This window comes from Stegostoma tigrinum, unplaced genomic scaffold, assembly GCF_030684315.1.
Source record: "Stegostoma tigrinum isolate sSteTig4 unplaced genomic scaffold, sSteTig4.hap1 scaffold_61, whole genome shotgun sequence".
Classification (NCBI taxonomy): Eukaryota; Metazoa; Chordata; class Chondrichthyes; order Orectolobiformes; family Stegostomatidae; genus Stegostoma; species Stegostoma tigrinum.
Genome location: NW_026728547.1, coordinates 2,753,909 through 2,780,046, shown reverse-complemented (window position 1 = coordinate 2,780,046; position 26,138 = coordinate 2,753,909). Strand labels below are relative to the sequence as shown.

Sequence of the window (26,138 nt, the reverse complement as noted above, 5' to 3'; positions counted from 1 at the left end):
GAGCCTTCATACAATTGCAAGATGTTGAAAATTTGCCATTCTTTATGAAAACAGTGATAAATTTCCATGATCAACATTTCTGTTACACTGCAATGATTATCCCATGGCGTGTAAAATCAGAAAGATACGATAAAATGAGACTGGGTCATTTGCAGGGAGAATGTTTGCCTTTCATGTCTATAGAAGTAGTGAAATATTTCCATGAATCTAAGAGTCACTTTTCCGTTCATTGAAGGACACAGTCATCGCCTTGGAAGCTTCATCACGATACTACTTTGCATTTCTGAAGAGGGAAGAAGAATCAATGTGCAAATTCAATTCCATGGTTTTGCATGTCCCATTGAGAACACGATTCATTTGTGCTGGCATAATGCTCTGACCGAGAAAGAATTGAAGGTGAGTTTGTAGTTTAGAAGATCGCAGCAATTTATGCATCAACTTCTTCATCGATAATGTTCCATTGCTTTCAAACTGCATTTTCCACTCTGCGAGATAATAACTGTTAGAACAAGCAACAGCATCGGTAGATGGTCTATGGGGAATGCAATGTTACAAAACCCGATCCATTCAACAACATATTTCAGATATGTCAACAAATTAAATATTCCAGCACAGGATAAAACAAGGAAGATGAGAGTGAGGAGGCAATAGTTCTGATGACAAAAGAACAGAAATTTACCTTTCTCCATTCGAGCAAAAAAGCAGGCACACAAATAAATAATCATCTAACAATGCACGTGTGCAACGGAGGCTATCGGGGGACTAAAAATGCCGATTTGTTGTCATGCGTCTTGCTGAAAGGGTGAGTGAAACAGATTCTGTGGTAAATTTGAAGAAATACGGATAATGCATCTCAGGATGTTGGAGAAAGAACATTTATGGACTGAGGCAAATCGTATTGCCCTTTTCAGGAGTTAATAGGTTCATAATGAATTGAAAGACTTCCTTCTGTGCTGAAAGCTTTAGTTTAGTTGCAGCTGGATGACAATTTCTGTTCCTGGTAGTATTTAGCAAACTGTTAAAAGTGAATGTCACTGCACAGCATTCCAAACATAACTCCAATCAGTACAGAAAATATCCAAGGGGTGTGATGAGTTGTATCCTCTCATGTTGAAGAACGCAGCTGCAGATACAATGGAGGCACTGATGATAATCTTCCAAGAATCCTTAGATTGTGGAAAATTCTCAGAGGGTTGAAAGATTGTGAACATAACACCATTATTCCAAAGATACTTGGACAAAATAGTAAGCAAGTATTGCCAATTTAGGTCAACCTGGGTAGATGTTCATGCCGGCAATGAAAGATGAAATAACAAGGTACTGAGTGTGCTATAACATCCTACAGGGTTAACATCCTTTCATAAAGGGGAAATAATACTTGACAAACTTGCTACAGTGCTTTGAGAAGGAAACAAACATTACTGACGAAGGACCACCAGTTGATGTAGTACATTGAGATTTCAACAAAGCATTTGATAAGGTACAGCTCATAAGGTGTCTCAAAAGAAAAGAGCCCGTGTGTTCAAGGGTAGTATGTTCGGATGGACGGAGGACTGCATCGTAAATAGAAGTAGAGTCGTAGCAGCAGGATGGTAACTTACAAGTCATGTACAGCCACAGAGCGAGTGCTGCGGAGGCCGGACACCTCATGTTGACTGGGTTGATTTCGGAAATGGCGGAGGGGATTGCTATGCTTAGGAAAGTTGGGCGACATTCATTGGAGTTTATAAGATTGAAAAAAATCTTATTTTTTCAACATGTAAGATTCTAAAGAGGCTTGATAGTGTATATCCGTAGAGATTACTCCCATTTGTGAAAGATTTTACGACCAGAGGCCACATTTTCAAATTGGTTGCCTATTAATTCAGGGAAGAATTACTTCTTTCAGGTTGTAGCAATTTATTGAACACTTCAACCAAGAGTTCAGGCAGACCCTCTAATAAGAGACACCTCCTCTGTATTAATTCTCTAGATTTGACAGAAGGTCGGCCCTGTGAGAGGGTCAGTACTGAGGTTTTGAAGCTTTGTCAGAAGGCGAATAATGAGTGCGGGCACTGAAGAAGTGCCTCATTGACGGGTTCAGTCCTGACCCCTGTGAGAGTTCATCATTGTCAGATGGTCAATACTGAGACAATGCTTCCTTGTAAAAGGATCAGCACGAAAGATCTGCCACATATTTTTAGTGTCAGTATTGAGGAAATGCAGCAATATGAGAGGGTCCGAACTGTGGGAGTGCATTATTGTCAGAAGGTCAAGACTGAGGCAACACCTCATTCTAAGGTGAGGCAATGCCATACAAATAGAAGGTCAGTCCTGAGATATTGCTACTGTGAGAGGGTCAGAAATAAAGCTGCCTCCTTGTCAGATGGTCAGAACTGAGGGATTGAAGCATTGTCAGAGCTTCAATACTGAGGCCTTGCTTCGTTGTCAAAGGGTCAAATCTGTGGGAGTGCGATATTGTCAGAGGATCAATGCTGAGGCAGTGCCTCAGAATAATGGTGTGTTTTTGATGACAGCGTGCATCGAGGTGGTTCTTTTGTGATTCTATCAAGTGCAGTTAAAGGAATGCTTGCCAATTTTCTGAAAGATGAACATTTATTGAGGAAATATAAGATGGAGAAAGAGTAATTAAAAAGAATAACAAGTAGAGAGTAAAAAAGAATAAGCCTCATGTTCTTGTGGCCGTGAGGGACCCCTCGATCAACGGCTGGCCTGGAGGCTGAGGTTGTTCCTGGCACCGTTCGCGGTCTCATTCCGAGATGACGTCCAGTGCCGAGGAACAAAATGCTCCCTCTGCTCCGGTGTAACAAACGACTTGGCAAAGAAAAAAACCAGTTACAGAAATAAAATTAACTGTAAAACAGGAATGCTGACAGGACTCATTCAAAGTCAACCATTTCTCAAATATCAAGAAATGTTACCCTTCAGCCCATCCTATTCATGGGGTTGGAACTGCTAGTACCACACGAATGCAGCATCACGACTGAGGCAATGCAGCACTGTGCGAGGGTCAGGATTAAGGGTCAGTTTTGAGGCAGTGCCTTGATGTTATGCAGTCAGAACATTATTGCCACATGTTCAATACAGACAGTGTGTTGACCCTCTGTCAATGCTTCAATGCCTCAGTGCCTACCCTCTGATAATGAATCACTCCAACAGTTCTGACCCTATCTTGCAAGACCTCAGTATGACCTTTCTGACCCTATTACAGTGGGCCACTGCTGCAGAATTGACCATCTGATAATGACGCAATACCTCAGTTCTGACCCTCTGACAGTTATACAACACCTCAGTCCGCACCCTTTCATCATTTGGCACTTCCTCAATTATGAGCCCTTTGTGAGTTAGTTGTGAGGCAAGACTTCATTGCTGCAGTGTCAGTGCTGAGAGCGGGCCTTTTTATTAGCTCATCAGTACCTAATGCACTGGCTAATTGTCAGCAGGTCAGTTCTGAGGCAGCGTTTCTTTGCCCGAACCCTGACTCTAAACCCAGCCTCAGCCCTAAACCCATACAAACGCTCGCCTCAGGCTAACCCTCACCTCAGCATTAACCCTAACCCTAACCCTATCCTCAGCGTAAACCCTCCCTACCCTCAGCCCTAATGCTGATCCTCAGACCAAACATCTAGTCTCAGCCCTAAAGTGAGCCTCAGCCCTACCACTAGCTATGGCCTCAGCCCTAAAATGAACCGTAACACACAGCCCCAATTAACGCTTAGCCTCAACCCCAACCCTCGCCTAAGCTCCAAGTCTAACCTCAGCCCTAACCTAACCCCCAATACTTGCCTGCCAGAGAGTTAGTACTGATGAAGTGCTTTAGTTTCAGAGATTTAGTCCTGAGAATGCGCTTCGTTTTCAGAGTGACCATCTGAAACAGCGTCTCATTGAAATGGGGTCAGAATTGCTGGAATGCTACATGGAATAGTGACAGATTGTAGGACTGTCAGTGGGTCAGATCTGAGGTAGTGCATCAACGGTGGATGGTCAGTCTTGAGGGAGTTCAGAGGATCAACGAAGAGGGAATACCTCAATGCAATGGCGACAGAACTGAGAGAGAGCCACAGGATTAGAGATATGCCACATGATTCGAGATGGTAGGAAGTACCTCATTGTCAGCAGGTCCGTTTTGTGGCCGGTCGCCATAGCTGGAGAGTCAGTTCTGAGGCAGTGCGTCTTTGTCAGAGGGTCTGTACTGAAGCAGTGCCTCATTATTCGAGAGGGTTTGGTGTGAGGCAGTATCTGATTGGTGCAAGGTCAGCCCTAAGGGAGTGCCTCTTTGTCAGAGGGTCAATACTGAGTTAGCGCCTCATTCTGAGGAGTTCAGAATTGAGGGACTGCCACGTGATGAGAGGGTCAAAACGGAGGTAGTGTGGCTGTATCTGACCGTCCGAAGGGAGTGCCATTGTTAGAAGGTCAGTTCTGAGAAACTGCCTGCGTGTAATGGCATCAGCATTGAAGCTAACCACGTGACTAAGTTATTGCAGTAGCATCAGAGGGCCAGATGTGTAGGAGTGCATTATTTTCAGAGGTGAATACTGAGGCACAGCCTCAGTGTAAGGGGGTCAAAATTAAGTGAGTGCCTCACAATTAGAGGGCAGTACGGAAGTATTACAGCACTGTGTGCGGCGCAGAATCGATGGAGTGCATCATTGTTATACAGCCACAAGTGAGGCAGCGCCTCATTGCAATGGATCAGAATAGGGTCAGTACTGAGAGTCAGTACAGAGGTAGTGCAGAACTGTGGAGGTGTCAGAACTGAGGGAGAGCATCATTGTCAGCTGGTCAAAAGTGCCCCATTGTCGTAAGATCAGAACTGAGGGTGTGCCGCACGATGAGAGGGTCAATATAGAGGAAGTGACTCTCTGTCAGTGTTAATACTGAAGTATGACCTCATCTTGAGGGGATCAGGCTTCAGAGAATGCCTTGTTGTCAGAGGGTCGGCACTGCAGCAGGGCTATGTTGTAAGGGGGTCAGAATTGAAGGAGTGCCACCCATTTTAGAAGGTCAGTACAGAGGTAATCTAGCACTGTCAGAGGTAAGTCCTGATGGAGTGCCTCATTGTCATTGGATCAGTTTTCAGGCAGTACCTCTTCGGCCGAGAGTCAGTACTGACGCAGTGCCTGATTGTAATGGGATCAGAATTCAAGGAGTGCCACTGCCTCACTGAGGTACTGCAGCTCTATCAGAGGGTCAGTGGCCTATTGTCAGAGGGTCTGTTTGAGCCAGTGCCTACTTGGCAGAGTGTCAGTAATTAGGGAGTTTGCCTTTATCAGAAGGTCAGAACTAGGGAGTGCATTTGTAGCAGAGTGTCAATACTCAGCCTTGTCCGCCCAAGTCCAACACCAGCACCTCCACATCATCCGCCCACCCTGAGGACTGACCCTCCACCAATGAGCTACTGCCTCACACTGGACTGACCAACAATGAGACACTGTCCCTCCAGACCCCCTGACAAAGAAGCAGTGCCTCAGTACTGACCGTCAGGCAAGGAAGGCTCTCTGTCAGTATTGACCCTCTCACAAGGAGACACTGCCTCAGATCATGACCCTCTGACAATAATGCACGCCCACAGTTCAGATTCTATGACGCTGTTGCAGTACCTCAGTACTGAGTCTCTGTTAGTGTGGCACTGCTTCAATTCTGACCCTTCTATAATGAGACACTACCTCAGTATCGACAGTCTGACAACAGTTCACTCCCACTATTCTGATGCTCTGACAGTGCTGCTATACCTCAGTACTCACTAATTCAATGAGGGTTAGCGTGAGAGGGTGGCGAGGGTTAGGGTTTGGGTTAGGACCAAGGCTAGGGGTTAGGTGTGAGGATTGGACTAGGTTTTGGATGAGGGTAGAGTGAGGGCGAGGGATGAGACTTGTGTTAGGGTTACTAATGAGGTTAAGTTTGGAGTTCGGGGTAGGGCTCGGGAGAGGTTTTGGGTTAAGGCTGAGGTTAGGCTTAGGGCTGAGTCTATGGTTAGGGTTAGAGCTCAGACCACATTTAGGTTTGGGGCTGAGGCTTCTGCTTAGGTTGAGGGTGAGTGTTAGGCCTGAGGCTAGGCTTAGGCCTGAAGCCGCGGTTAGGTTTGGGGTTGGACTGATTAGACCCACTCTGACCCATTCCAATGAGGTACTACCACAGAACTGACTCTCTGTCGATAAAGAACATGAGATGCTGTCAGCTTGTCCAATCAGAGGTCCAATATTAAGGAAATAGTGCACTGTTGGAGAGTTGATAAATATAATATAATATAAAGGGAGTGCTGCACTGTCAGAGGGTTAATGACGTGGGAGTGCTGAAATAGCGCAGAATCAGACCTGAGAGAGTGCTGCACGTTCAGAGAGTTAGTACTGAGGGAGTGCTATAATGTCAGAGGATTGATATCAAGGGGCACCGCCGAAGGATCAGTTGCGCAGTCCTGTCCGAAGGCCAATATTGAGAGAGTTCTGCTGCGTCGGTGGGGGTCGATATTACAGAATTGCGACACTATCAGTGTCTGGATGTCAGACGGTCAGTTCTGAGGGAGGGCTACGCTGTTGGAGGGTCAATATTGAGTGTGTGCGCGACACTCAGATGATCACTTTGTTGGAGTTCTGCACTGTAACGTAGTGCCACACTGGCAGCGGGTTAATATTAAGGGAGTGCTGCACTGTCAGAGGGTTAAAGATGAGGGAGGGCTTCTCTTTGTTGGGGTGGGTATGAAAGAGAACCTCCCGTTCGGGGATCAATATTAATGTTGTGGAGTCAGTAGAGAGGCAGTGCTGCACTGTGGAGGGTCAATAAGAAGCATGTAGCTCCACTGGCAAGGTGCCAATGATGACAGAATGCTGCACTGCCAGAGGATCAGCAATGAGGGAAAACTGTATTGTCAGAGTGTCTTCGTCAAGAAAGTGCCACTCTGTCGGAAGGCCAATATTAAGGGAGTGCTGCACTGTCACAGGATCAATATTAGGGGTGTGCTGCACTAACAGAGGGTCAGTGTTGATTGAATGCTTGACTGTTGCAGAGCCAGGACTGAGGGAATCCTGCATCGTTACGGTGTCATCGTTGAGGGAGTGCTGCACTGTTGAAGGGCCGATAGTAAGGGAGTGTGACACTGTCAGAGTGTCATTACCAAAGGTGGACTACAGTATCAAAGGGTGAGTAATGAGGGAATGCTGCGCTGTCGGAGGGTCAGCACTGGGGTGGGCTGTACTGTCAGATCGTCAATATAAATAATAATGTTAGGGGAGTGCTGCATTGTGAGTTGGTCCATATTAAGGGAACGCTGAAACTGTCAGTGATGCTCAGGGTGTGCAACACTGTCAGAGGGAGTGATGTACTCTGAGTGTCAGCACGGAGGCTTGACCTTCACTGTAATTGTGTCAGAATTAAAAGACCGGTCAGAGGATATAAACTGAGGCATTTCAGAGCCATCAGAAGGTCGAAACTGAGGTGTTTCAGATCAGTTTGAGGGTGCCTCATTTTAATGTGGTCAGACTTGAGCAAGTGCTTCATTGTCAGAGGCTCAGAACCAAGTGAGTGCCTCGTTATCAGACACTGTCCTAAAGAGGGCCTTGTTGTTCGTGGCTGTGTTGTAAGGCAATTCCTCATTGCTGCAGGATCAGCCTTGAGAGTGTGCCAGTCTGGAAGGAGTGCCTAAAAACTGAGGGAGTGCTACACAATTAGAGATTCAGCACTGAGTAAGTGCCTCATTGTCACAGAGTTAGTTCTGAGGCAGGGTCACATTGCCTTAGGGTCAATTCTGAGGGTGTATGAGGAGCAGACTGTAAATACTGAGTCAGTAGCTCAGTGCATTGGATTCAGAGTTGATGGAGTACAAGATGATTAGAAGTTCAGTCCTGAAGTATTGCAGCTCTGTCAGAGGGTCAGAACTGAGCGGGCAGTGCTTTACTGTCAGCGGATCAGTTCTGCGGCAGTACCTCACTGCTGGAGGGTCAGATGTGGACGAGTGTCACATTGTCAGAAGGCCAGTTCTGAATAAGTGACTTTTTGTCAGAAGGCCAATACTCAGTCTGTGGCTCATTTTGAGCAGATCAGAATTGAGGGTTTGCAACACTTTTCGAGATTCAGTCTGGAGACATTACTGCTACACGCCTGAATTGAGGGAGTGCTGCAAGATTGGAGGGTGAAAATAAACCTGAAAACAGTGACCCCTTTCAATAACCTGTAAAACACAGGGATCACTGTAAATAACCCCTAAAACGCAGAGGCCTTTGTAGGAGTGCCTCAGTGTAATGTTTTCAGAATTGAGGGAGTGCCACGTGATTACAGATTCACTGCTGATGGAGTAGCTCATTGTCACAGGGTCAGTTCTGAGGCAGGGCTGCTTTGCTGGAGGGTCACTTCTGAGTGAGTGTATTAGTATCAGCCCCATGTTGTCGGGACTGTACTTTTCGAGGAAGACAGTTGGAATAATCTTCAATTATAAACTAATGTGAAATACTGTTTGACTTGTTAAGGTTACAATACATCCTGAGTCACCTACAGAATACGCACTTGCTCTCCCTGTGTCTCTGGGTAAGCAAAGGTAGTTTCTTTCAGACTACTCTCAGAAATAAAGTGCTGCGCTGGTGGTCGGTATTGAAGGAATGCTCCATTGTTGGAGGATCAGTACTGAGGGAGTGCTGGCCTGTCACAGGGCCAAGATTATGGGTGTGCTGTGCTTTCAGAAGGTCACAAGCAAACAAGCACTGCCAGACATAAAAAACAAAAGAACTGCGGATGCTGTAAGTCGGCAACAAAAAGAAAGTTGGCGGAAAATCTCAGCAGGCCTGGCAGCATCTGTGCAGGAGAAAACAGATTCAACGTTTCGAGTCCATTGACCCTTCCTCAGAACTGGGGATCTTCCTCAGAACAGTTCAGAGGAAGGGTCACTGGACCCGAAATGTTAGCTCTGTTTTTGCCTCCACAGATGCTGCCAGACCTGCTGAGCTTTTCCAGCACTGCCAGACAACTGACGCTCTGATTGTGAAACACTCCCTCAGTACTGACCCTCCAACACTGCGTACTCTCTGATGACTGATTCTCTGACGGTGCATCTCTGCCACAGTATTAACCCTCCGTCATACTGGTGTTCTCTCAGCAATAACACTCTGAGAATGCCATGCTCCCTTACCATTGACACTCTGGCCGTGGGACACCACTTCAAATTTAACCCTTCAGCAGTGCAGCACACACTCATCATTGCCTCTGTGATATTGCAGTGCTGCCTTCATACTGACCCTTTCACAGTGCAGGACACAGTAATATTGAACATCTTCAAGTGCCGCTCTCCCTCAGTGCTGACCCCCCTCTCATTTCTGACCCATTCAGTGTAGCATACCCTTTATTCTGAACCCCTCAGTGCAGCACTCCCTCAACGCTGACCTGCTTCAGTGCTGACCCCCTTCAGTCCTGATCCCCCTCAGAACAGCACTCCCGCAGTGCTGACCCCACACTGTGCTGCACTCCCTCAGAACTGACCCTCTGGCCATTATGCCCTCTCTCTGTTTTGACATTTTAAACATGAGGGTCTTCCCTTAATCATGGGGCTTTTCAGCACTTCCTCAGTACTCCTGGCCCCCTGACAGTGTTGCACTACCTCAAACTGACCATATTAAAATGAGGCATCATCTCAATTTGATCCTTTGACAACGATGCACTCCCTCAGCACTGACCCTCTAACAATAAGGCACTCCATCAGTCGTGACCCTCTGCTGATAGTGCTGCAGGACCTCAGTACTGATCCTCCGATTGTGCGATTCCCTCAATTCTTATCCCATTACAATGAGGCACCGCATTCATATGGCCCTCTGACGAAGTAGCTCACCCTCAGAAGTGATCCATTGACAATGAAGCTTTCCCTCGGTACTGACCCTCTGAGTGCTACTCGACCACAGCACTGACACTCTAGTCCTGCATAACTGTCTCAATTCTGACCTCAATCCTGACCCTCTGATTGTGAGGCACTCGGTTCTGACCCTGTTACATTGACATTGCAGTTCTTCCTCATTGTTGACCCTCTTGCAGTGCAGAATTCGCTGACGCTCACGCACTCCCAATGCGGCATACCTTTAATACTGAACATCTGATAGGACTGCAGGGAGCTGACTCTGACAGTGCAGCATTCTCTCAGTATTGACCCTCTGACAGTATTTCGGGGAGTGCTGCACTGTCAGAGAGTCAGAACTGAGGAAGAGTTGCACTGTCAGTGGGCAAATATTCATGGATTGCTTGGGTCAATTTTAATGGAGCTGTGCAGTGTGACACATTCAGTATTAAGAGAGTACTGCACTGTCAGAGGGTCAATGATGGGAGAGTGCTGTGCTGTTGGAAGGTGTGTACTGAAAGGGAGCCGCCCTGCCAGAGGGCCTATATTAAGGCAGTGCAGCATTGTGAGAGGGTCGATATTTCGTGCATGCTCCTGTCTCAGAGGGTCAATTTGATGGGACAACATGCCTCTGAAACTAACTTGTTGGAGTGCTGCACCGCCTGAGGGTTCGTCTGAAGGAAGTGATGCCCTGTCAGATGATGAGCTTTCCCTCATCTTTAACCGTCTGACAGTGCAGCACTCCCATAATATTAACCCGCTACCAGTGTGGCACTTGCTTACAATTGAACTTCTGACAGTGCACAAGTCCAACAAAATGATCCTCTTGAGTGTCGCACACACTCAATATTGGCCCTCCAACAGTGCAGCACTCCCTCAGGACTGACCGTCTGACATTGATACGTGGATCGTGTCGCAATCCTGTAATATTGACCCACTGACACAGCAGAACTCCCTCAATATTGTTTCTCTGACAGTATTGCACTACTGATCCTTCGGCAGTGCCCCTTGATATCAATCTTTTCACATTAGACCACTCCCTCAGCACTAACTCTCTGAATGTGCAGCACTTCTCAGGACTGATTCTGTGATATTTCAGCACTCCCACATCATTAACCCTCTGACAGTGCAGCCCTCCCTTTATATCAACCCTCCAACAGTGCAGTGTTTCCTTAATATTGGACCTCTGATTGTGTGATACTCCCTCAGTGCGAAACTCTGACAATACAGCACTCTCTCTGAAATAACTCTCTGATTAAGCACTTCCTCTGTGCTAACCCTCAGAAAATGGAGCTTTCTCTCATTACTGACCCTTTGCAGTGCCGCACTGCCTCAGTCCTCACTCACCACAAGTGCAGCACTCCATTAAGAGTGATCCTCTGACAGTGTGGCACTCCCCTAATATTGGTCCACTGACTGTGTGGCACTCCCTTAATACTGACCTGCTCGCGGTGCATCACTGCTCTAATATCAAACCTGCAGCTCTACCAGAGGGTCTGTCCTGAGCAAGTGCCCCATCGTCAGCATGTCAATTCTGAGGCAGTGCCTCTATATCAGTGAGTCAACATTGAGGTAGCTCCTGACGGTCAGAATTACTGGAGTGCCTCATATTTAGAGGGTCATTAACTGAGGGACAGCCTCATGATCAGCGGGTCAGTCTTTACGGACTGCCTTATAGCCAGTGTGTCAGTTCTGAGGCAGTGCCCTCAATGTAACAAATTTAGAAATGGGGTAGGGGGCACATGATTAGAAGGTCAGTAGTAAGCTATTGGAACTTTGTCAGAGGGTCAGTACTCAGCGAGTGCCTCATTGACATCGGGTCCATACAGAGGGTTTGCACTGAGGGAATGCTTCCTTGTCAGAGATTCAGAAGTGAGAAAGTGCCTCATTGTCAGAGGCTCATTCCTGAGGCAGTGCCTCATTGCCAGAGTGACATAATCAGATAGCACTCCCTCAATTCTAAACCTTAATACTGACCCTCTGACAATGAAGCACTGCCTCAGGACTGACCCTATGATAATGAAGTGTTCCTCAGGATTGAACCATTGACGATGTGACTCTCCATTCGTGTTGACCTTCTGATAATGGGGTTCTCCTTAAGTACTGACCCTCTGACGGTTGTGCACTGCCTCAGTACTGACCCTCTAAATATCTGCCACTCCGTCAATTCTGACCTCCTTACGATGAGGCATTACCTCAATACTGACTGGGGTGCAGGTCTCTGGCACAGAGTCTGTCGCTCTTGCAACGAAGGGAAGGGGGTATAGGAGGAGAGTGTTAGTCATTGGGGACTGAATAGTTAGAGGGACAGATAGAAGGCTTGTTTGAAACCGAAGAGACTCACGATTGGTGCGTTGCCTCCAGGTGCTAGGGTCCGTGTTGTCTCGGATAGTGTCTTTGGGGTCCTGAAGGGAGAGGGTGACCAGCCCCAAGCCATGGTCCACATAGGTACCAACGACATAGGTAGAAAGAGGGATAGGGACGTCAGGCAGGATTTCAGGGAGCTCCGCTGGAAGCCGAGAGCTCAAACAAACAGAGTGGTTATCTCTGGTTTGTTACCCGTGCCAAGTGATAGCGAGGCAAAGAACAGGGAGAGATTTCAGCTGAACACGTGGCTGCAGGGATGCTGCAGGTGGGAGGGCTTCAGGTACATGGACAATTGGGGCTCATTCTGGGGAAGGTGGTACCTGTACAAACAGGACGGTCTCCACTTGAACCAGAGGGGCACTAATATCCTGGGCGGGAAATTTGCTAGTGCTGTTCGGGTGGGTTTAAACTAGCTTAGCAAGGGGATGGGAAACTGTGGTGTAGTTTCAGTACACAGGAGAAAGAGAATAGAGAGGACATGGGCAGGATCTCAGTGTCACAGGAGTGTGCTGGCAAACAGCAAGCTGAATTGAAGTGTGTCTACTTGACTGCCAGGAGTATCCGGAATAAGCGAGGTGAGCTTGCAGCATGGATAGGTACCTGGGGCTTCGATGTTGTGGCCATTACGGAGACATGGATAGAGCAGGGTCAGGAATGGATGTTGCAGGTTCCAGGGTTCAGATCTTTGAGTAAGATCAGGTAAGGTGGGAAAAGAGGGGGAGGTGTGGCTTTGTTTGTCGAGGACAGTATAACGAGGCTGAAAAAACTTTTGAGGAGGACTGGTCTGCTGAGGTGGTATGGGCTGATGTCAGAAACAGGAGAGGAGACGCCACGCTGCTGGGAGTTTTTTAATAGGCCTCTGCAAAGTTCCAGGGATCTGAAGGAGAGGATTGGCAAAACGATTCTGGGCAGGAGTGAAAGGAACAGGGTGGTCATTATTTGGAGATTTTAACTTCCTAAACATTGACTGGAAATGCTGTAACTCTCGTACGTCGGATGGATGAGTTTTCGTCCAATGCACGCAGGAGCGTTTCCCGACATGGTACGTCGAAGGGCCGACAAGAGGGGAGGCCACGCTGGATCTGGTACTTGACAGTGAACCAGGCCAGGTGTTTGATTTAGTGGTAGATGAGCACTTTGGAGAGAGTGACCATAATTCGGTTACGTTTAGTTTAGCGATGGAGTGGGAGAGGAACATGCCACAGGGCAAGACTTACAGGTTGGGGGAAGGCAATTATAATTGGGCAAGACTTAGGAGGCAAAGAATGGGGTAGCAAAATGCAGGGGATGGGGACAATCGAAATGGGGAGCTGGTTTAAGTAACAGATATTGCGTGTCCTTGATAGGTACGTCCCTGTCAGGCAGGGGTCAGTGATAAGGTAGGGGAACCCTGGTTTACTAAAGAAATTATATCTCGCGTTAAGCAGAAGAGCGAGGTTTATGTGACGGTGAGATGAGATGGATCAATTGATGCGATGGAGAGTTACAGATGAGCAAGGAAGGATTTAAAGAGAGAGTTAAGAAGAGCAAGGAGGGGTCCTGAGCAGTCATTCGCAGGTAGAATAAAGGAGATCTGTAAAGTTTTCTCAAGGTATGTGAGGAATATAAGGATGACTGGGGTAGGAATAGGGCCAATCAAAGACAGAAGTGGGAAGTTGTGTGTGGACCGGGTAGAGATCGGAGAGGTGCTAAATGAATATTTCTCATCTGTTTTCACTGAGGAAGAGGAGAATATCATCGAGGAGACGACTGAGATACGTGCTATTAGACTTGAAAGGATTCAGGTTAGTAAGGAGGAGATGTTATCAATTCTAGAAGGTGTGAAGCTCGATAAATCCCCTGGGCCTGAGAGGATTTTTCCGAGAATTCTCTGGAAAGCTCGGGAGGAGGTGGCGGAGCCCTTGGCTTTGATCTTTGAGTCCTCATTGTCTGCAGGTTTAACACCAGAGGACTGAGGATTGCAAATGTTGTGCCCTTGTTCAAGAAGGGCAGTAGAGATGAGCCAGGCAATTACAGCCAGTGAGCCTTACGTCTGTTGCAGGAAAAGTTTTGGAAAGGGTTATAAGAGATAGGGTTTATAATCATCTCGGAAGCAACAATTTGATTGGAGATAGTCAACATGGATTTGTCAAGGGCAGGTCGTGTCTCACAAACCTCATGAAGATTTTGAGGAGGTGACCAAGCATGTGGATGAGAGAAGGCCAGTTGACGTAGTGTACGTGGACTTCAGTAAAGCCTTTGATAAGGTTCCACATGGTAGGCTATTGGAGAAAATACGGAGCCATGTGATTGAGGGAGATTTAGCAGTTTGGATTAGAAACTGGCTTTCGGTAAAAAGGCAACCAGTGGTGTTTGATGGAAAATATTCAGCCTGGAGTCCGGTTACTAGTGGTGTGCCTCAAGGATCTGTTTTTGGCCCACTGCTGTTTGTCATTTTTATAAATGACTTGGACGCAGGCATAGGTGGATGGGTTAGTAAGTTTGCAAATGACACTAAAGTCGGTGGAGTGGTGGACAATGTGGAAGAATGTCGCATGTTGCAGGGAGACTTGGATAAAGTGCAAAATTGGGCGGAAAGGTGGCAAATGGAGTTCAATGTGAGGTGATTCGCTTTGGGAGGAATAATAGGAAGGTACAATACTGGGCCAATGGAAAGATTCTTGGTAGTGCGGATGTGCAGAGGGACCTTGGCGTCCATGTACATAGATCTCTGAAAGTTGCCACTCATGTTGATAGTGCTGTGAAGAAGGCATACGGTGTGTTAGACTTTATTGGTAGAGGGATTGAGTTCCAGAGCCGTGATGTCATGCTGCAACTGCACAAAACGCTCGTGCGACCTGTTCTGGTCGCTCCATTGCGGGACGAATTCGGAAGCATTGGAAAAGGAGCAGAGGAGATTTACCAGGATGTTGCCTGGTCTGGAGTTAAGGTCTTATGAGAGAAGGCTGAGCGACTCGAGTCTGTCCTCATTGGAGAGAAGAAGGCTAAGAGGGCCTTTAATAGAAACATACAAGACGATCAGAGAAAAATGAGTCAGGGTGGACGGTGAGAGTCCTTTTCCTAGGATGATGATGTTGGCTTGTACGAGGGGGCTCAGCTACAAATTGAGGGGTGATGGATTGAAGACAGATGTCAGAGGCAGGTTCTTTACCCAGAGAGTGGTAAGGGCGTGGAATGCCCTGCCTGCCAATGCAGTTAACTCAGCCACATTCAGGGCATTTGAACAGTCCTTGGATAAGCAGAAAGATGATGATGGGATAGTGTGAGGGAACGGGCTTAGATTAGTTCACAGGTTGGCGCAACATGGAGGGCCGAAGGACCTGTTCTGCACTGTATTTTTCTATGTTCACAGATGACACTAAAATGAGTGAGAGAGGAAAGTCTGAAGAGGACAATGAAAATCTGCGGAAGGATGCAGAAAGTTTAAGTGAATGGACAAGGGTCCAGCAGATGGAGTCCAATGATGGTAGATGTGAGGGTATCCATTTTGGTAGCAATTATGGAAAAATGGAGTCTTGCTTAAATGGTGAAAGATTGTAGCATGCTGCTCCGCAGAGTGAGCTGGGCAGCCTTGTGTCTGAATCAGGTAGTTTGCAGATGCGGCTGGTAATTGAGTCAGCAAATGGAATAGTGTCCTTCATTGCGAGAGTGATGCAGTTTAAAAATCGGGAGGGTATGCTACAGTTGTATAGGGTGCTGGTGAGGCTTGGTGTGGAGTAGTTTGTACAGTTTTAGTCTCCTCACTTGAGAAAGGATGTACTTGCACTGGAGGGGGTGCAAAGGAGGTTCACGAGGTTGATTCCAGAATTAAAAATGTTGCTGTATGGGGAGAGATTGAGTAGACTAGGATTGCAGTCACTGGAATTTAGAAGAATGAGGGGTGATCTAATAGAAACTTTTAAAATTATGAAACAAATGGATCGGAAATTGTTTCCACTGATGGGCGAAATTCCAACTCGGGGGCACAGCCTCAAAATAAGTGTGAACAGATATAAAACTGAGTTGAGGATGAGCTTCTTCATCCAAAGGGTTGTGAATCTGTGGAATTCTCTGCCCACTGAAACAGTTGAGGTTCCCTTGTTGAATGTTTTGAAAGCCAAAACAGATAGATCTTTGAACAGGAAAGGAATTGAGGGTTATGGTGAATGGGAGGGTAAGTGGAGCTGAGTCCGCAAAAAAGATCAGCGGAACGAGCTGGAAGAGACAGATGGCCTACTCCTGTTTTATTTCTTATGTCCGTATGTCCTTAGATTGCCATCCTTGTCATTCCTCCTTCCCTGGAATCGGCCAGTTCTGAACTGAAGAGTAGGTCTTTCAATAACTCCCACGTATCAAATGTTGACTTGTTCAATAAAAGCTCCTCCCAATTAATACTGCTCAGCTCCTACCTAACACTGATGTAATTTTCCCTCCCCCAATTTCGTCCCTTCCCACAAGGTCCTGATTATCCATGGCTGTCTTAAAATGTAAGGAGATGCGATCGCCCATTTAAGAAGCTCCTGGTTCGCTGTTTTTCCCAAGTGGGAATCAGCTACAGGCTTTCTTGTTCCACGATGGGGGAGGAAATGGCCTAGTGGTATTATTGCTGGACTGTTAATTCAGAGACTGAGATAACATTCTGGGGACCTGTGTTTAAATTCCAGCACAGCAGATGGTGGAATTTGAATTCAATATAAAAGAAAATCATGAATTAAGAATATAATGATGACCATGAATTCATTGCCAAATGTCAGAAAAACTCACCTGGTTCACTGATGTGCTTTAGGGAAGGAAACTGCCACCCTTACATGATCTGGCCTACATGTGACTGCAGACCCACAGCAATATGATTGACTTTGAACTGTCCCCGAGGAAATTAGGGATGGACAACAAACACTGCGTAGCTAGGGATGTCCTCCTCCCATTAACAAATAAATAAAATTGGATTCTACATCTTCCGATCCAAGATCGTTTCTTGCTCTCATACTAATTTCTTCGCTTACAGTCACTTTCCCTCCTGCCTGTCTTTTTGGAATGTCGTATAGCCCTGCGCACTTAGCTCCAGTGTTGATCTCCTTGTACCCATGTCTTTGTAATAGCTATAAAATCATGCCCGTCAACCTAGAAATGTGCTATTAATTTGTTGATTTTGTTCTGAATACAATGAGCACGCAAGCAAAGAGCCATGAATTTAGCTTTATCACTTGATTTCACCTCTTAACACTATTTACAGCTGTTTTCTGTTTGTACATGCTGCCTTTTCCAGTACCACGCTGAGTATTGTTATCCCGATAGTTCTTTCGTCTTAGTCCGTGTGTATTCCTGGGCGAATGTGCTCGTGTGGTCTCAGGAGTTGCGGAGGTCACGGCTCTGGGACAGCCGTTTCATCGCCCTATGCTGCAGGTAAGAAGAAAAGAAAATCTCTTGCTCTGAGCTCTGCAAACCTGGGCAATGTCAAAAGGGAAACAAGGTGAAAAGAATTTCAACAAGAATCTCAAAATTAACTGCTGAATTCATATCAACATTACGGGGATCGCCCAACTTAGTGGCCACAACATCCCACTTTCTATTCTTCACAAACAATCCAAAGGCTGAAGTATCCGTATCCCTCTTAACTTTTATGGTTTTTGAGCTAATTTCTTTTTTCTAACTTGTGCATATTTGTGGTGCCTTATGACTTGTTGCATTTAGCAATTGATAAACTCACTCTCTCACGAGTTCAGGAGAAGCCAGTTTTATAGAATCCCCAGTGTGGAAACAGGCCACTCAGTTCAACAAGCCCACAGCAACCCTCCAAAGAGCATCCCACCTAGACCCATCCCCATTCCCCTACTCTATCCCTGTCAGCCTGCATTTCCCATGGCTAATGTACCTAACCTACACATCCGTGGGCACTGTGGGTAATTCAGCATTGCTAATCCACCTAACCTGCACATCTCTGGACTGTGGGAGGAAACCAGAGCACCCAGCAGAAACCCACACAGACAAGGGGAGAATGTGCAAACTCCACGCAGACAGTCATCCAAGGCTGGAATGGAACTCAGGTCCCTGGTGCTGTGAGGTAGCAGGACTAACTACTGAGTCACCGTGTCACCCTGAGTTACCTTGACTCCTTCTGAAACATAGGAAGGTATCCACAAGACCAAGATCCTTTTCAATCAGCTTAATTCGTACCAACTGAGGTGGATCTAATTGGGTGTGTAAAGAAGGGGAGTCTTTCACGAGGGAACTTAACAATTTGGGAGACTCAGTCACCGAGGGAGCCTGACCCGAAGACTGGTCAAAACAATAATGATTCGATATGAATTAGTTAGAATGCAGCTGTTAACAGTAATCCTCCATCCCTATGTGGGAGCGAGATTTAACATTCAAAATCAAAACTGAAACTCTTGAACAAGGTAGTTCAAAACAGCCAGTTCTCTGATTGAGGTTGTTGACTTGCTCGCCGAGCTGGCTTCTTCTCATTGAGACGTTTCGTCACCATAATCGGTGACATCATCAGTACAGCCTCCAATGAAACGATGTTATTCTACTCTGTCTGGAATTGACACTGCCCAGTCTGTTACCATGAGTACTGTCATTTCCGGTTTTGATCTGTATGGGTTTGTGTGTGGGGGTCCAATTGTATCTGTTTGTTGGTTGCATTATGGGTGGAGAATCACGCCTCTCAGAGGACACTGCGACAAGGTAACCGTAGTAGCCCAAGCCAAGCATAGACATGCACAGGAATTCCGAGAGGCATGGTTCTGCACCCGTTCTCCAGCCTCACATTCTTGGTCTCTTCAGTCTGAATATGATCACTCAACCATATCCTTGATGACAAACAATAGAGTCTTACTTCCCAAAATCTACAAACAGGACTGTCCAGACAGATCCATTTGTTCTAATGATATCATCTTCCACTGGAGGGATTCCGAAATGTCTGCATTCTTCCTCAACTGAGCATTCCTTGCATTCGTGGTTGACAGAGCTGTCAGCCATGTCCATTGTGCTGCAGGGTTCCCAAGCGGAATATGAGTTGCTGTTCCTGCAACTTTGGAGTGGCATCATTTGTGGCACTGCAGGAGGCCCATGTTCAGTTTGGTTATGACTTTTGAGGAACGGAAGGTCCCTTTGAGATTGAAATTGGAGAAAGATTTCACGATTTTTTCATGTTCTTGTCCTTCTGTTATGCCCCTAGGAAAAAAGCAATGAAAGTGCCGTTAATGTTTTGCACGGCGAGCTGCTGCAAACTAACCGGTCTCACACCATTACCGTCACCTTGCCCTTGTGAAGGCAGATATGGATAAGGTTCTCAATGCTGATAGAAGATTGAAACCACTCTAATCCTGTGACGATGGTAAGTTTCCCTTCTTTAAAAAAAAATGCTTGCAGCTGAATTCGCATAATATAGAGCACAGTGGCTCTGGTTAACACCACTGTCTCAATTCCACCCTTTGGTGACTTTCTGTGTGGAGTTTGCACATTCTCCATGTGCCTGCATGGGTTTTCTCCGGGTGCTCGAGTTTGCTCCCACAGTCAAAAGATGTGCAAGGTCGGTGGATTGGCCATGCTAAATTTCCCAAGGTGTTCAGTGATGTGTGGGTTCGGTGAGTTATAGGTGGATGGGTCTGGGTGGGATGCTGTGAGGGGCACTGTGGACAGGTTGGGCTGACCGACCTGTTTCCACACAGTATGGATTCTCTGATTCATGATTCCATGACTTTACTGAGTGCAAAGGTCCAATATTGACTCGTCATATTCGTCTCACCTCTTTACACATTGACAAGAAAGCTTTAATGTCAGTTTCTATGCATTTGCAACTTGCCTGCTGTCTCTGACAAGGCTGACGATATCTCCTTCTCTAATGCACATCTCCTGTCCCCTCACACTGAGAGGTGCCACTTGCTTTTCATTTAGTACAATCAAAAAAACAATAGCCTCCATATCACTTCCAGCGGCTTCTCTTAACACTCACACACTGTTCTTTTTTTCCTCCAGGTATTGACCACCTATTATTTCTAATTCCTCATCTCATCTCTCTCTCATGCGCTCTCTCTCTCTCTCTCTCTCTCTCTCTGTCTCTCTCTCTCTCTCTCTCTCTCTCTCTCTCTCTGTCTCTCTCTCTCTCAGTCTTTATCTCTCCTCTCCCTGTTCTCCCCCATCACTTCACTCACAGGCACCAACAGAGGTTCACAGTCACACTATGTTACACATGCATATTCTGTCCCTCATGCACAAACACACTACACACACACAAAAAAAAAGTCAGGAACACAGTCTCTCACGAACACACTCTGTCACATTCTCACTCGTTCATACTCCATACCGTCACACAGTCGTACACGGTCTTGCACACATTCTGTGGCACACTTGCATGCACTGTCGCAGGATCTTTTGCCAATGCTCTGACTCTCAAGTACACACACACTACCACAAATCTCTCCCTCACACACTTAGGTTTGCACATTCACTTGCTGTCAAGCTCACTCACACTTAGAGACACACTCACTCCCTCATGCATGCTGTAACACTCCCTTCTTGTGCTAACTCCCTTTCACACACTCTCAAGCACAGTCACTGGCACACACATTCTGTCGTGCGCACACACACACTTTCATGCACTGTCTTTGCACTCTTGAGCACAATCATATGCTCACCTCTCTCTTGCACACAGTCAATTTGATTTGAGTCAGAGATAATGGGAGCTGCAGATGCTGGAGAATCCAAGATAATAAAATGTGAGGCTGGATGAACACAGCAGGCCAAGCAGCATCTCTGATGAAGGGTCTTGGCCCGAAACGTCAGCTTTTGTGCTCCTGAGATGCTGCTTGGCCTGCTGTGTTCATCCAGCCTCACATTTTATTATCTTGATTTGAGTCATAATTGTCACATGTGCCCAGGTACAGTGAAAAGTTTTCTTCTGCATGCAGTATAGACAGGTATATCAAACAAGGCGCATGAGTGAAACGGAACATAGTGACAGCTACAGAGAAGATGCACAGAGAGCAAGATCAAAATTAGATTGAAGCTTTTCAGTGTCCTATTCAGATGTCCAATAACAGCGGTGAAGAAGCTGTTCTTGAATCTTTTCACGCATGTAGACAAACTTTTTTTACATCTTCCCTTCAGAAAAAGGGAGAAGAGAGTGTAATTGTGGGGTGAGAAGGGCCTTTGATTATGTCAGTTTCTTTCCCGAGGCAGCGGGAAGTAGAGGTGGAATCAACGAATGGAAGGCTGGTTTGCATGATGGACTATGCTGTGTTCATGACTCTGCAGTTTCTTGTGGTCTTCGGAAGAGCTGTTGCCAAACCATGCTGTGACATGCATCCAGATAGGATGCTTTCTCTGGTACATGAATGAAAGTTGACCTTGCGGACACTCCAAATTACCTTAGCCTGCTGGGGAAATAGAGACATTTGGTGTGCTTTTTTGCCCATTGCGACGATCTGGGTGGACCAGGAGAGATTGTTGGTGATCGACACTCTCAACTATCTCCACCTCAGCAACATCTCTCTGTGTCTGATGCAGGCGCTCACACACTCACATTCTGTCACCTATTCTGTCTGTCTGTCTCTCCCTCTCTCCCTCATCGCCCATCTCTCTGTCTCGCGCTCTCTCGCTCTCTCTCGCGCTCTCTCTCTCGCGCGCTCTCTCTCTCGCGCGCTCTCTCTCTCGTGCGCTCTCTCTCCCTCCCCCACTCCCCCAACCTCTCTGGCTTTCTCTCTCTCTCTCTCTCTCTCTCCCTCTCTCTCTCTCTCTCTTTTTCTCACACACCAACTCATTGCTCAGTATTCCATGGTATCTGAATTGTTGGAAGAATTAACTTAGACTGAGCGTGGATTTTCTCCCAAATTAGTTATGACAAAGCAGAACCAATTCTGCCTGGAAGAAGAAAGGCAGGAGCCATAATAATTTGGGATTGTTTTGCTAGAGGAACCGTGCTGTGATATGCATCCAGATAGGATGCTTTCTGTGGTACATCAATGAAAGTTGCCCTTGTGGGCACACACAATTGCCTTAGCCTCCTAGGAAGTAGAGACAACGGTGTGCTTTTTGGCTCATTGCGATGATGTGGATGGACCAGTGAACTAATCTCAGCCCATCCCCCTACACGATCCCATTATCATCCATATGCTTCTCCAAGGACTGTTGAAATGCCCCTAATGTGGCTGAGCTAACTGCATTGGCAGGCAGGGGGTTCCACATCCTTACCACTCTCTGAGTAAAGAACCTGCCTCTGATATCTATCTCAAATCTATTATCCCTCACTGTTTAGCTGTGCCCCCTCATACAAGCTGACGTCATCATCCTCGGAAAAAGACCCACACTGTCCACCCTGTCTCATCCACTGATCATCTTGTATGTCTCTATTAAATCCCCTCTGAACCACCTTCTCTCCAATGAGTACAGACCCAAGTCCCTCAGCCTTTCTTCAGAAGACCTTCGCTCCGGACCAGGCAACATCTCCTCTGCACCTTTTCCAATGCTTCCACATCCTTCCTGTAATGGGGCGACCAGAACTGTACGCAATATTCCAAATGAGACCGCACCAGTTTTTTGGACAGTTGCTCTGCATCTCAATCCCACTACCAATAAAACCTAAAACACCGTAAGCCGCCTTCACAGCACGATCAACCTGGATGGCAATTTTCAGGGATCGACACAGATGGACACCCTCTGCACAGCAACACTACCAAGAATCTTTCCATTGACCCAATATTCTGCCTTCCTATTATTCATCCCAAAGTGAATCACCTCACATTTATCCGCATTGAACTCCATCTGCCACCTTTCCGCCCAATTCTGCAGTTCATCCAAGTCTACCTGTCACGTGCAACATTCTTCCACATTGTCCACCACTCCACCGACCTGAGTGTCATCTGCAAACTTACTAACCGATCTACCAATGCCTCCGTCCAAGTCATTTATAAAAATGACAAACAGCAGTGGTCCCAAAACAGATCCTTGAGACAAACCAGTAGTAACCAGACTCCAGGCTGAATATTTTCTATCAACCACCACTGGTTGCCTCCTTCGCCAAAGCCAGTTTCTAATCCGACCTGCTAAATCTCCCCCAATCCCATGTCTCCATGTTTTCTCCAATAGCCTACCATGTGGAACCTTATCGAAGGCTTTACTGAAGTCCATGTCCACCACGTCAACTGCCCGACCCTCATCCACGTGCTTGGCCACCTTCCAAAATTACTCAATGAGGCTTGTGAGACACGACCTGCCCTTGACAAATCCGTGTTGACTATCTCCCATCAAATTGGTGCTTGCTCGATGATTATAAATCCGATCTCTTACAATCCTTTCCAAAACTTTTCCTGCAACAGACGGAAGGCTCACTGGGTTTATAATTACCTGGGTCATCTCTACTGCCCTCTTTGAACAAGGGCACAACATTTGCAACCCTCCAGCCTTCTGGTACTAAACCTGTAGACACTGAGGATTCGAAGATCAAGGCCAAAGGCTCCGCCGCCTGTTCCGTAGCCTCCCAGAGAATCTGCAAGTTTCGAAGGATGATGCGTTGTATCCGGAGGTTGGTGGGGTGGTACGTTAGGACGAGGGAGACTTTGTTTTGGTTGTTGTCGCGGGGTGGGGTGAGAGGGATTTGTTGCAGGAAATGCTGGAGACACGGTCGAGGGCGTTATCAACCACAGAGCGGGGCAAGTTGTGGTCCTTGAAAAATGAGGACATCTGAGATATACGGGAATAGAATACCTCATCCTGGGAGTGCAGATGCAGAGGCAAAGGAATGGGGAATAGGAGATGAATTGTTGCAGGAATATGGTGGGAGGAGGTGTAATCTTGGTAGCTGTGGGAATTGGTGGAGTTGAAATGGATATTTGTTTCTCAGTGGTTGGACATAGAGTGGTCCAGGTAGGAGAGAGAGGTATCAGATATTGTCCAGGTTAACTTCAAGTTCGGGAGGAAGGTGTTGGTGAAGTGGATTATCTGTTAGAGCCCCTTGTGGGAACACGAGGCGGTGCCGATACAGTCATCAATGTAACGGAGGAAGAGGTGGGGTTGAGGGCCAGTGTGGGTACGGAAGAGGGAGCGTTCCATGTAACCTACAAAGAGGCAGGCATAGCTTGGGCCCATTTGGCTACCCTGGCCACCCTCTTTGTCTGTCGGAAGTGGGAGGAATTGAAAGAGAAACTGTTGAGGGTTGTTCAAGGACCGGAACTTGCCCCTCCTCAGTGGTCAAAAACACCCTCGACCGTGTCACCCGCGTTTCCCACAACTCATCCCTCACACCCGCACCCCATAATAACTACCAAAACAGTGTCCTCGTCGCCGTCACGTACCACCCCACCAACATCCGGATTCAATGCGTCGTCCTCCGACCCTTCTGCCATCCGCAATCCGACCCCACCACCAAAGACATTTTTCCCACCACCCTTAGGTGACCCCCTTATCCGCTCCACACTCCCCTCTAGCACTCCCGACACCCAGCACTTTTCCCTGCATATCCATAAATGTTGTCATCACAACGTTGAAAATTCACTGGTCCCGATACCTCCCCCCCATCCCAGGCCCCAGGAAGAATTTCCTCATCAAACAGATGTTTACCTGCACATCTGCTAATGTCGTAGACTGTATCCACTGTTGCCATTGTGGCCCCCTCTACATCGGGGAAACCAAACAGAGGTTTGGGGACCGCTTCACCTGTGCTCAGTTTGCACTAAAGAACTGCACCTCCCAGTCGTGAACTGTTTCGACTCTCCTGACCAATCCTCAGGTAACATGTCCATCCTGGGCCTCCTGCAGTGCCACAACGATGCCACCTGAAGGTTGCAGGAGCAGCACCTCATATTGCGCTTGGGAACCCTGCACTCCATGGTATCAATGTGGACTTGACAAGCTTCAAAATCACCCCTCCCCCTCCCGCATCCCAAAACCAGCCCACCTATCCCATCCTGCCACCTCAAACCCCACCCCCATTTCCTGCCTCCTAACCTCTTCCCGCCCCGGAGACCTGTTCGTCCTCCCCGGACTGACCTCTCCCCTCCCTACCTCCCCACCTACACTCACCTCTGCTGGCTCCATCCCCACCTCTTGAACTTGTCTGTCTCCTCTCCACCTATCTTCTCCTCTATCCATCTTTGATCCGCCTCCCCCTCTCTCACTATTTATTTCAGAACTCTCTCCCCCTCCCCCTTTTCTGATGAAAGGTCTCGGCCCAACATGTCAGCTTTTGTGCTCCTCAGATGCTGCTTGGCCTGCTGTGTTCATCCAGCTGCACACTTTGTTATCTCTACATCTCTTAACAACCTCATTAAGTGAGTTCGAGAGAGAACTATGCAGGGTAGACTTTGGGTTTATCATTCTAACTTGCCAGTCCTGAAAGATGAAAGTTGGTTTCTGTTGGATGTTTGTCTCATAGCTATGAAAGATATCATGAAAGGATTTTTCAAATCTTTTGTTGAGAATTGTACCCATTTAGTCCGTAATCCTTTTCCTTTTTTAAAGCTTCCTTGGTAGTGACAAATTTCAAATATCTGCGGAATTTTATTTGGCTTTGTATTGGTTCTCTGTGATTCTCTGTTCATGGCTCCACGACCTCCTGGCTAATTACAGAATTTATCATTGATGTGCTTCAGTCTTATATATCCCAATTTCAGGAGAAAGTCCAGAGAGACCTTTGAAAGGAAAGGGGTTTGGAAAGAAAATCTATCGATCAAAATCATGAACAGTTGATAAATTATTTGCACTTCATATTTCCAGAACCTACCCCGGAAGAGAGAGCCCAGAGAATTGCCAAAGCTGTCCGCAAACAGTCAACAGAAGTGAAGGAAAATTGGGAGCAATTGAAAACCCGTGCGAGCAACTGGCAGAAACAGGTGGAAAAGGCGTTGGAGAAACTTCAAGAACTGCAGAAAGCGCTGGATGATCTTGAGGCTCATGTGATAACAGCTGAGGGGGTCCACACTGATTGGCAACCTGTGGGTGACCTGCTTATTGACTCATTGCAGGATCACATTGATAAAACCACAGT

General features: G+C 46.9%; 1 protein-coding gene across 5 annotated transcripts in view; it reads left to right on the top strand.

Annotated features, from left to right (window-relative positions):
• Nucleotides 1-298: 298 nt before the first annotated feature.
• Nucleotides 299-26,138, top strand: part of LOC132209009 (utrophin-like) — a 33,199-nt gene continuing 7,359 nt past the window's right edge. The window contains exons 1-3 of one of the 5 annotated variants that reach the window (XR_009445077.1): nt 6,747-7,116; nt 17,421-17,557; nt 25,868-26,136. Coding sequence is in view for 2 of the 5 variants with exons in the window: in XM_059644246.1 (XP_059500229.1) it covers nt 17,485-17,557; nt 25,868-26,136 (342 nt within the window). In the remaining 3 variants the exon portion in view is untranslated. Of the gene's footprint in view, nt 397-6,746; nt 7,137-17,420; nt 17,558-19,417; nt 19,494-25,867; nt 26,137-26,138 lie in introns of those variants that run through there. The other 4 variants (XM_059644246.1, XR_009445078.1, XM_059644245.1 and 1 more) reach the window with 4 other exon arrangements.